We start from the raw sequence: 12,437 nt of genomic DNA, 5'->3' as shown, positions 1-12,437 counted from the left end.
GGGGCAGCTTGCCCACTCTGAATTATATCTGTAATTGTGGATAGTGTGCTAATTTTTCTTTCAAAGGGTTGGGCTGGTCAAATGTGAACATGTAGTATACATGTAAAGTGTGTAGGACTTCCAGTTGATTTCACGTAGCTTCTGTATAATTGATGCATTAATGTTTCCTTGTTTATGCGATGTGAGTCATAGTCCAGTGCGTGTACGTTGGGTTTGCTTCTTTAGAAACTCAAACACTTCAAAAATGATCACTCTCGTCAAACTGGAATATGCAAAATAACAAATGAGAATGTTAATTTGATTCCTTTGATAACTCACCAGAGACAGTAGAACCAGTGATGGCATTAATATCCAAACCATAAATAAATCTATCGGGTATGCCGAAATCATAGAATCTTAGAAAACCTACCGTGCAGAAAGAGACCATTTGGCCCATTGAGTCTGCATTGACCACAATCCCACCCAGGCCCTACCCCTATATCCCTACATATTTACCCGTTAATCCCTCTAAGATATGCATCTCAGGACACTAAGGGGCAATTTTAGCATGGCCAATCAACCTAACCCACATATCTTTGGACTGTGGGAGGAAATTGGAGCACCCGGAGGGAAGCCGCTTTATCTAATAAACAGGATAAAGCAATCCTTTCCAATGTTTAACTTTATAAAAAATCACCTGACAATGAGACTACAGCTAATGAGATAAAGCATTTCAAACACTATTTTATGAGGATAGACAACAAAAATTCTATTGTGATATGATGTGCATACACCTTTAAGGGTGGGATATGAGGTGCATGCACTTTTAAGGGTAGGTATCTTAAATCACTGTTAGCATTAACACCTCACTAGGATCATAAATATTAGACTTTTGATTTGTCATTCTGCAAACTCCAGTAGAGATTAGATGTAATGTACTTTATCATCAACTAAAGAACCCACATTATTATTTTACCGATCCTTACGTATAATTAATATGTTTATGTCAAAACAAAGAAGAATGTAAAAGGTTCAATAATTGACTATTTCTATGATACAAAAATTGAGTGAAAAAAATGACCAACTGGCATTTCCCCAATGCCCCAATCACATCTCTAAGAAACCATCAAAGCCCTACACATACACAACTACTGCAAAGCAGTTTGTCTTTTGTTGTGTAGTAAGTGCAACAGCCCATTCTGTTCACAGTAGGTTTTTGCAAGCTACAATGAGAGTAAATTTGTTCTGTCATTATTGGAGAGAATGATGGTACAAGTAATAGGGCATTGGTTATTCACCATTCATCTGTACCACAGGCACAGACAGATGGAACTTCTATTTAGCGTCTCACCCACAAGATGGCATGTCATACATCATAGCACTCTCTGCTTCACTGCAGTTACAGCTTACATTATGTGTTCAAGACCTGGCATGGTGTTGCATATGGAACCTTTTTGGTTGAAGTCACAAATAACCGATCCAAAACTTAAGTTGGCACATTAATATCTGCCATTATAGGGGTGCTATCTGCATCCTTCATTTACTGTTGACAATCAGTTGCTTAAATGATTCAAGTGTTTAGACTTTTGTTCTGTTGCTTTGGGAGTAATTGTTATTTTTGCCTTTGACTTGCAGGTTGATATTTCCACTTAAATAAAATTGTAACTATGGAAGAGGCAGTTTTATCTGGATGTGCACATAGCTGGAGAAATGCTAAGGACAAAAGGAAGGCCTGGGCAAGAAGCAGAGACTCTTGGCAATTCTCTGAGACAGAAGACAGATGTGTTGCCACAGAGACCACAGAGAACAGTTCAGCTAATCTAGGAACATCAGGTGAAGGTATGTTCTTATGTAGGGGCTTTCTGGGCAGAGCATGCAAAAGATTTGTGTACTGTTTGATGAATGAATAATGTCATATTGTTGGTTAACAGGGTTGATCCACATATAGACCAAACAGAAACTTTTTAGAAGTCCTTTAACTAGTTGTCTAGAATTACCTGCATAGATGTGTGTGCACATGTCTCTTTGTAGACATTAGCATCTAATCCAACAGTAATATGGTCCATTCTTTAACTGTCCTTTTGAAGTAACTTAGCAAGCCAGTCAATTTAATGCAGATCTTGCCAGCAACACACACACCCTAAGAATGAATTTAAAAATAATGTTCCAAATGTCAGCTTTTTGATGGTCAGGAGGTGAGTCACTCACTGCAGAATTCCCACTCTCTGGGCTGCTCTTGTAGCAGAACACCAGGTTAAAGTCCAACAAGTTTATCTGATAATAAACGCCACAAGCTTTCGGAACACTGTTCCTTTGTCAGGTGAGTGGAGAGTTCTGATCAGAAACAGGGCATATAAAGACACACACAATTTACAGAGTACGGATTAGAATGTGAGGCTTTACAGCTAATCTGCTATTCAAGTCTTAAAGGTGCAGACAATACGAGTGGAGACAGCATTAAGCATAGGTTAAAGAGATGTGTATTGTCTCCAGACAGGACAGTAAGTGAGATGTTGCAAATTCAGGCAAGTCAGGGGGGTTACAGATAGTGTGACATGAATCCAAGATCCCGGTTGAGGCCGTCCTCGTGTGTGGAATTTGGCTATCAGTCTCTGCTCAGTGACTCTGCGCTGTCGTGTGTCGTGAAGACCGCCTTGGAGAACGCTTACACGAAGATCAGGGGCCGAATGTACCATGCTTCGGGACACTGTACACTGGGGAGACCATGCAGATGCTATGACAATGGATGAATGAACAGTGCTGGACAATCAACAGGCAAGACTGTTCTCTCCCTGTTGGGGAACACTTCAACAGTCACAAGCATTCGTGATAGTCAATGGTAATGCCATTGACTATCATGGGGGGCTGGTTAGATTCCCTCTTGTTGGAAATGGTCATTGTCTGGTATTTGTGTGGTTTCACCGTTACTGTCAACTGACAGCCCAAGCCTGAATCTTGTCAGTTTTGCTGCATTAGGATATGGACTGCTTCAGTATCTGAGTCCTTGTTAAAGGGAGAGAATTACAGAATATTCTCTACTACTATCGTGTCACAATCATCAGCTTTATTAATATGAGTGCCACATAGTGCCACAAAGTACAAATGATTATTGTACGTTGACTAAGTATTCGCCTATTTGTGAAAAACAGTCTGAAAATTTCATACATGCTATTATAACCGATTGGCGTTTTAGCAAAATCATTTGTAAAATAAATCTCAACAAAGGACCATTTAAATAAATAGCACTCTGCCAGATGTTGAAAGACCTGAAGATTTAATGAATTACTCCAGAACTGATTTATAAAGCCAGTTTTGAGGGCAGTTAGCACTCATTCTATTGGTAAAAAATCCTTAATATCTGTTTGGAAAGGGGTCTTTAATGTATGTTAGGTATGTTAGGCATTTTAAAATGGGCAGTAATATATTTGCTTTCTGCTTAGAGTTGGTCATATCGAACCTAGTCACAAGCTATATGCATAACCTTGGGTTTGCAAGTCTGAGTTTGATTGGATGCTTTTTCCATTGACCAGAAGAATTTTTATACCATCCAGGCTAAGAATTGCATGCTTCGGTCAATCAGGTCTTCATATATGTGAAATATATGCTTTACATCTTGATGACACATCTGTCCATGTGACAGGAAAAGTGCAAACAAATTAAATGATCTGGGTAAAATAGAACAACTTTTTATACGTATTGACTCAGGTAGAACTCCTGTCTCGGAAACAAAATGTGGGTTTATAGGCACTTGACCACATCAGCTGGGATAAAACTTCAATAGCCCATCTTGTGTCCCAGGACCCTGGGTATTTGCTATAAGATCTGATTCAGACTTACAAAGACTTGCAATACTTGAAGTTTACTGATATTCTTCAATTCTGTTTGCTTTCACAACATCTGGCCTGCTTTGAAATGATAATCTTAATTTAGCCCAGCCTGATTTTACTTTATATTGACAGTCAAATTGAGCCATATCGCTCCCTGCGCCCACCATACCCTTGAGGTTAAATCACTTCTGAAATGCCCTTTTTAGGTCTAAAGCAAGCATTTTGGTTTTTTTGCTCCACCTTGGAACCAAGTGCCATTTTTAGAATGCAAGCCAGTTTCTATTGAGATATACAGTTGTAAATAGAGGCAATCATTATTTCAAACTTGGACTACGTAAGTTTGCAGAAATGCATTTTGCCCGATCTTTGATTATTCTCATTCTCTCCTTCCCAAATGCACAGTGGTTAGGGATGGTGGACCTACTCTTTCAGAGATTTGATGCAGGTTAGATGGGCCAAATGGCCTCTGGTAGGGATTCTACGGTCTTTTCAGTATTTTCACTAAAGAACTGAGATCGTTTCTCCAACTGATGCCTTCCACTGATATGATTTGATCTCCTCTAATGAATTTTCCTAAATTATCATCAGGCTTCAGGTTTTGGGATTAATTTTCAAAATGGAAATGCTGTGAAGTGGAGAAAGTATCAGCAAGCTGCTTGCCAAGTCAACTGAGAATATATCTGGTCAAGGTGAAAGATCCTATAGAAGCGTAAGATATCTATGATGGCAGTAATGAATTGCAGTGACAGTGCTTAGATTTCCCAATTATGAATAGCACCCGTCACCGTCATATTTTGCTCTCGATCAAAGTATTGAAGCAACTCTTACCAGAATGACATGTAACTAACATTGTATGTAAACATAACATGGAGAGATGGAATAATGCACTCCCCTGTTTCTGTTCTTGTTGTTGCATAGGCATTTTACTCTGCCTTTTAATGTTGGCACACCTATTAGATAGCCAATGTTTCTGGAATCATCTTGCTCATAATGTGGGTAAAATGCATTGAGGTGTCCAATCAGTCATGATCATATTGAATAGCGGAGCAGGTTCAATGGGCTGAATGGCCTACTGCTCTTCCTATCATTATTAATTGTCCCATTGGAAGTTCTGATGTGACAGGGTGAGGGCAAGAACTCTCCAACTCTGAGAACATTTTAGCACAGCTGTTTGATTCGAATGCTGTAGACCAAATATCTCAAAATCAAACAAGAAGAGTTCGCTAATCATAAATGGATGCAATATCTGAATTTTTTTTGCAAGTATGGCAGGTTAACTTTCTCTTCCTCCGTCCTGATGCAGAGCGGGAGCTCTGTGTACCATCAGATGTGTACCATCTATAAAATGTGCTGCAGGAGCTCACCAAGGCTCTTTGGACAGCACCTTCCAAACCCATGACCTCCATCACCTAAAAGACAATGGTAACAGATGAATGGGAACACCACCTCCAAGTTCCCCTCCACCCTTGGAGATATATCATGTTCCTTCACTGTTACTGGATCAAAATCCTGGGACTCCCAAATGATACTGTGGGTGTACATACATGACAAGGACTGCAGTGGTTCAGGAAGGCAGCTCACCACCACCTTCTCAAGGGCAATTAGCATTTGATGATAAATGCGGGTCTAGCCAGTGCTCACATCCAATAAACAACTTCTAAAAAGTAAATGGAATGAGTTAGCTGCTTATGGTACTTTGGTGAAACCTTTGGGCTCCTGTGGAGACATCTTTATATTTGCCGGAACTTCAAAATATTCTGGGTATTTTGAAAAGCAGTATATTCTTATTGCTAGTGGCTATATCATTCCAGATCTGTTCAGGAATCTCTTACAGGTCTCATTGTCAATCACGTTTCTACTTTACAGTGATTTTAATTTTGACCATCATAGTTCTGGCTGCTATTTTACTAGTTAAGTGAAATATTGGTCATTGCTAACACATGGGCAGCATGGTGGCATAGGTGCCTTACAGTGCCAGGGACTTGTGTTCGATTCCCAGCTTGGGTAACTGTCTATGCGGAGTCTGCTCATTCTCCCTGTGTCCGCCAGGGTTTTTTCCAGGTGCTCCAGTTTCCTCCCACAGACTGAAAGACATACTGATTAGATGCATTGGCCTTGCTAAATTCTCCCTCAGTGTACCCGAACAGGTGCTGGAGTGTGGCGACTCAGGGATTTACACAATTACTTCATTGTGGTGTTAACATAAGCTGACTTGTGACACGAATAAATACATTTTAACTTTTAAACACATAATTTGGTATTTTTTGACAGAAAATGGCATATCAAATAAGAAGATTGAAATTTGGCTTCAAGATTGTGGGTAAGTTTTTCTATCAGTGAAACATATTTTAAAAATATATCAATTAAAATTTCACTAAATACAGAAGTGCAGTAATCGTGGCAACTTTATTCTATTGTAATTTTCTCATCACTGTGTCAAATAATCTAAATTTAAATATGAATGTACACCAAACGCTCTGATTTCATTTAACTTGGTGATTTTTTTTAGCTCAAATGGCTTTCTATATTTGTGTTCCATCTTTAGACGATAGTACAAAGACTATTCAGCAATAAGCTAATGGAGTTTAAGGTCAGGGCAGTTCTCTGAAATGCAGTATAATATGCGATTCTACCCTGAGGATTTTAGAAGACTTCCAAGAAACGATAGGCTCATGTTGTTTGCCTGTGCACTTGGTCATTTTCTAACAGAGCTTCGTTTGTGTTTAGCTTTCTTCCTGCATTCAAAGCATGACTTGATTCACAGTTTTGCTCAAGGGGGGAAGTTGGTTTCGTAACATGTTAAAACATGTTCAATAATAGAAGTGGTTGCGACAATTTACTATTTAATAAAAAAGGTTTTATTAGTGACCTTCAAGGTTAACCTGGCATTGGTGGGAGTGTCCTAGAGTGGCCGCATAAGAGACAAGCCACAAAATCTGTTTGGCTGAGCGGTGCTCTGGAGCTGAGGAATTCAGCATATCCTGGCTATAGCATATTGTCCTGAGATCCTTTGGTTTTGAATCTGGGCTCGCATCAGTATTGAAGGCCCTTCTTCTCCTGTGACATGCTTATCTGCTCCCCTGCAAACACCCCACCCACCCCCGCCCCATACCACTTTCGATCACCTGTGGTCCGGGTCCCTCCCGCCCTCAGTCCCAGGCTTTGGGTGGGTGAAGTGCAGCCAGCAGCCTCCGCTCCTTCTGGTGCTGTTGGCATGAGGAGCTGTCAGCGGATCATAGAGGGTAAGTCTTCTGGGTATCTCATTTGTGAGGAACACCCAACTGTAGCACTTGATTCCATCAGGCCTCCTCCACCAAACTGACAAATGTATACGATAACATTTTAAACATAAGAACATAACATAAGAAATAGGAGCAGGAGTAGGCCATCTAGCCCTTCGAGCCTGCCCCGCCATTCAATAAGATCATGGCTGACCTGTCGCTGCTCAGTTCCACTTTCCCGCCCTCTCCCCATAACCCTTAATCCCCTCTCTTATCAAATTTTTCAGGCAAATTAAAAGAAACCTTGGCATTTAATCGGTAGAAAATGTGCAGTTACCCGCTGCAAATCTGCTTGTGCCCTGACTGCAAATAATTCTGTGTTAATATAAATCCCTACTCCTGTGGATCACAAGCTTTTACATGAAGTTCTTAAAAGCAGTCCTTTACTCATTCAAGGACTATTGCATTCAGCATGCTTGCTGAAGATGAAAGAGCAAGTGGTAATCTGCATTGTGGCTGGAATATCACCACCCCGCCCACCATGGAAATTGGAGTGGGTGAAGGGCAGACAGCGGGAAGTTCCATTGACCTCTGGTGGGATTTTAAGGTTTTGAGATGAATGAGGCCGTAAAATCCCACCGATTGTCTCCTTTCAGTTACTAGAAACGTGAAGAACCTCAGCTGCTGTATTCCATGAGTCTTTTAGCTAATGAGCAATCAGCTTTATCTCAGTGGTAGCAGTCTTGCCTCTGAATCTGAAGATTTATGGGGTCAAGTCTCTGTCCAGACACTTGAGCATGTCACATAGGCAGGTACTTCAGGACAGTGCTGAGGAAGTGCTGCACTGCGAGAGGCCATGTTTCAAATGAGAAGTTAAAGCAAGGCTCCAGCCTCCCTCTGAGGAGGATTCACGGCACTATTCAAGTAATGTAAGGAATTTCTCCTGGTTTACTGGCCAATGTTTGTCCCTTATTTAATGCTTAAATTTGAATAGCTAGTTATTTAGTTTGTTGTTATTTGTGGAACATTGCTATATGCAAATTAACTACCATATTCCCTATAATCATGAATAATGCATTGACTATGTTATCAAGGAGTTTTTCTTTTTTTAGTGGTGAGTTTACGTCATCTTAAACCCTTCGCATTCCTTACAGTAGGCAACAAAGATCAAAATGTATTGTTGACCTTTCTCTTTTCCTTTTCTCTGGAGGACAGTATTGCACTCAGATTAACAATAAAATATAAACTGAATTATGCATACCATAGACTTTCCTAATATTTTAGATAGTAAACATTTTCAATTGATGTGTGTAACCAATGTTCACAAATATCTTTGGATGAAAATGGGTTACTAAATGGATATATATCCCAATATGTGTGCATTTACAGCACAATTGCTGACCAGGTAGAGTAACAAAGACATTCTAATCGTTCCTATAACGACCCATTGGAGGCTGGATGTAGGCCCAGGATGCGCATTGGATCCTGACACGCGGACCTGTGTGGGAATTCCCTGGGAATTTTGAACTTCTGATGGGCAATTTCCCTGCTGCCTGGGGCTCTCTAGTAAAAATCTAATTAAGAGTCAGAGACTTTGGATAGTTCTAACGTACTTAGCTGGAAAGTTTTCAGGAAATGTTAGACTCCTGGGGAACTAGAGAATAGCAACCTCCACACCTTTTCCCAATTTTTTTAAAACTATGATCACTGGTAGTTTCACGGTCACCATTTCTGAGACTAACTTTCAATTACCGATTCCATGAATTGAATTTAAATTCCACCAGCTGCCATGGTGGGATTTGAACCCATTTCATAGCATTAGCTTTGGGCCTTTGGATTACTAGTCTAATGATGTTACCACTATGCAACTGTCTCTCCCTACAAAAATATAAATGTGTTTACCAAATGTTTATTGTACCCTTGCAGAGCACCATTAGGGGCATCTTTGGATGAGCAAAGCCAGCTAGCATTGAAAGGTAAGTTTGTTTCTTTGCAATGGATGTTGTTTTGTATTGTAGAAAAGGTGCTCTTTTTTTTTTGTTCAGTGTCAAAGCTTAGAAATGTAACTTGCATAAAATAATTTTGATCTAAAGGCATTTTAGAGAAATCTGAGTTAAAGCTTAAAAAAATTGACCCTGAGGCTTGTGACTGTCTCTACAGGTGCAGTTACAAAGAATGGATGCAGCTTTGAGGATGACTTGTCGCTGGGTGCAGAAGGTGGGTGATGGTTTGTGATGGGTGAGCTGTACTAATACTTTCATCAGGCCCCTGTTGTATTCAATTAGCCTGCTAACTTTGTGAGTTACCATTTAAAAAGAAGTGTCATTCATATGTTCTGTTTATACAATTATGAGTTGTTTCTGATGGCTCTTGTTGTTTACGGAAGCACTGCTGCTTATTAGGTTTTCTTAATGCTTCTTTAGCTGTTGTTTAAACATTGGAGTTTGTAGAATGGCAAATGCTCATTTTTATATAAGGAACATTTCGAGAACAGTCTCTGAAAATGCCACTTTGGCATTTTCCACCGCTTACTTTAGAAACGGGTTTAAACTTTAGAGCAATACCAATTATCTTTCCATTGCTATCCCGTGCCGTGCTCAGCTTGTTTTCAGACTGTTGCCTGTATCACTGTGAAACCACAGTTAGGAGATGTGACATAGAGTGGTTTTACTTTCAAATCTTTTAATCATTAAGATGAAGATCCACTTGTACACACGTGAGCCACCAGCTCACTTTATTTATTGGTGTCACAAGTAGGCTTACTTGCAATCAAGTGACTGTGAAAATCCCCTAGTTGCTACATTCCAGCACCTGTTCGGGCCCACTGAGGGAGAATTTAGCGTGGCCAATGCACCTAACCAGCACGAGTTTCGGACTGTGGGAAGAAACCAGAGCATCTGGAGGAAACCCATGCAGATACGGGGAGAATATGAAAACTGTGCACAGACAGCGACCCAAGCCTGGAATCGAACCCCTAGATCCCTGGTGCTCTGAGGCAACAGTGCTAACCACTGTGCCACCGTGCCACTCTGTAGTACTTGTTTAGTACCTGTGTAAAGAGTTGAACTTATGGAGACTGAGCTTTGTACGGTTTAAAACCTGTTTTGCTTCTTTTTGATAGTTTGCTATAATTCCAGCCCTAAATAATCACCCTTTCACTCTCTGATGGCACTTCCAAATTATGCAACAGCTATGTTTGAAGTCTCTGAATATGGTTGTTAGTTTGTGCACGTTTAGAGCAGGATTAGGGACTGTTTTGTGCTGTGACTTATGCCAGCTATGCAATGGGCCTTTGCAAATCTGTGTGGAGGTGATTTTCATCCCATGAATCAGAGCTGGATTTCACCTTAAGCGCAGGAGAAGCTCCAAAATAGGGGAAATTATGAATGAGAATCTGTGATTAATTTTTTTTAATTCATGGGATGTGAGCGTCATTGGCTGGGCCAGCATTTGTTGCCTGTCCCTAACTATCCTTGAACTGAGTGGCTTGCTCAGTCATTCCAGGGAGCATTTAAGATTCAACCACATTGCTCTCTATTGCCACGTGGCACACCACCATCTCCAAAAGCTGTTTAAAACTGCTTGCCAAGTGCTTGGAGCACTAATTAAAAACTGGTTGTCCCTCCCGTAGTTAATTGTTTTTCTACCTTAACTTTTGACTCTGGATAAGAATGCAGAGGAATGACATGTTAGCTGATGGAGTCAATTTGATATATCTTCTGTTCAACAGAAGGGTTCAAACTACAGAATTATTTTCCCACTTGGTCAACAGTTGGCTAATTTTTTTGGGGGGGAATGATCCATGCATTTTAAGAATAGAATTGTTGTGGAATTGATTATTGGGTGGGTCTCTTGCCTGTTGACAAATGGTTCATTAAATATGATGTTTTTGTGTGTAAAATATTTGTGTTCCGATAAGTTATGGAGTACTTGCCAAGAAATGTTTCTGAAGGTCAAGCTGCAGGAATGGAATCTAAAAAATGTTTTGCATGGCTGTGATATTAAAGTTGTCCACCTCTTTCAATAAGCCATCGTTTTCTTGGGTCTGTTTGAAGATGAAGTGCCTTGTGTTTAAAGCTTCAATTTGATTTGAGACAAAAATTACATTTCAACTATATAAGTAAAGCAGCTTCATGTTTAAACATGGCCAAGGCAACCTCCTGGCTGACTCCTGCCATTGGCTCCCTGAATGCCCAACTCCATTGATGAATCAGCACTCCACGTAGAATACCAGATGGGAGAAGCACAGAGATTGGCAAGGCCACAGAATGTATTCTGGGTGGAAGACTTCACCATCCATCACTAAGATTGACTCGGCCGCATCATTACTGACCAAGCCGGCCGATTCATAAAGGACAGAGTTGCTAGACTGGATCTGTGGCAGCTGGTGAGGGAACCAGCAAGAGGGAAAAGCCTACTTGAGCTCGTCCACACTGATTAAGCAGTCACAGGTACATCTGTCCTTGACAGAATTGGTGGGAGTGACCGCCACCCAGTCCTTGCGGAGACAAAGTCCTATCTTCACGTTGAGGATACCTTCATCATGTTGTATGACATGACCGCTATGCTATATGGGATGGATTTTGCACAGAGTAACTCAAAACTGGGCATCCCTGAGGCGCAGTAGACCATCAACAGCAGGAGAGTAGTATTCAACCATGATCTGTAACCTCATAGCCCATGTATGCCTCACTCCATTACCATCAAGCCAGGAAATCAACCCTTGTTGAATGATAAGGAGGGCATACTAGAAGCAGCAGCAGGCACACCTAAAAATGAGATATCAATTTGGTGAAGCTACATCAAAGGACAACTTTCTGCTTCTACTTGTTTGATATGTGAGCAATAGAAAGAGTTAAGCAATGGATCAGGTGTAAGTTCTTCAACATGCCACATCTGGTCATGAGTAGTGATGGGTGATCAAACTACTAACTAGAGGAGAAGAAATTTCCACAAGTATCCCCGCACACCATGATGGGGGAGCCCAGCACGCCAGGGCAAAAGATAAAGCTGAACCATTTGCAGCCACCTACAGCTAGAAATGGCAAATGGATGATCCTCCTGAGCTCCACAGGATCACAGATGTCTTCAGTCAATGTAATTCACTCCACATGATATCAAGAAAGAGTTGAAGGCATTCGAAACTGCAATAGTACTGAGGACTCATGCTCCACAACTAGCTGCGGCCCTAGTCAAGCTGTTCCAGTCCAGCTAACACACTGATATATCTACCTGACAGTGTGAGAAATTGCCCAGGTACGTCCTGCCCACAAAAAGCAGGACAAATCCCACCCAGCTAATTACTATCCCATCTGTCCACTCTCAATCATCAGCAGAGTGATGAAAGGTGTTGAGAACAGCGCTATAAACAGCACTTACCAATAACCTACTGACTGACGCTCAGTCTGGC

General features: G+C 40.9%; 1 protein-coding gene across 2 annotated transcripts in view; it reads left to right on the top strand.

Annotated features, from left to right (window-relative positions):
- Positions 1–12,437, top strand: part of itprid2 (ITPR interacting domain containing 2) — a 167,692-nt gene that overhangs the window by 79,483 nt on the left and 75,772 nt on the right. For both annotated transcript variants that reach the window (XM_080198883.1, XM_080198884.1), the window contains exons 2-5: positions 1,615–1,818; positions 6,078–6,126; positions 8,954–9,003; positions 9,188–9,244. In XM_080198883.1, coding sequence (XP_080055009.1) covers positions 1,647–1,818; positions 6,078–6,126; positions 8,954–9,003; positions 9,188–9,244 — 328 coding nt within the window. In that variant the 5' untranslated portion in view covers positions 1,615–1,646. The remainder of the gene's footprint in view (positions 1–1,614; positions 1,819–6,077; positions 6,127–8,953; positions 9,004–9,187; positions 9,245–12,437) is intronic.

The sequence above is a fragment of the Carcharhinus amblyrhynchos genome, chromosome 11 (assembly GCF_965287045.1).
Source record: "Carcharhinus amblyrhynchos chromosome 11, sCarAmb.v2.hapA, whole genome shotgun sequence".
NCBI lineage: Eukaryota > Metazoa > Chordata > Chondrichthyes > Carcharhiniformes > Carcharhinidae > Carcharhinus > Carcharhinus amblyrhynchos.
This window is presented reverse-complemented; position numbering and strand designations above follow the sequence as displayed.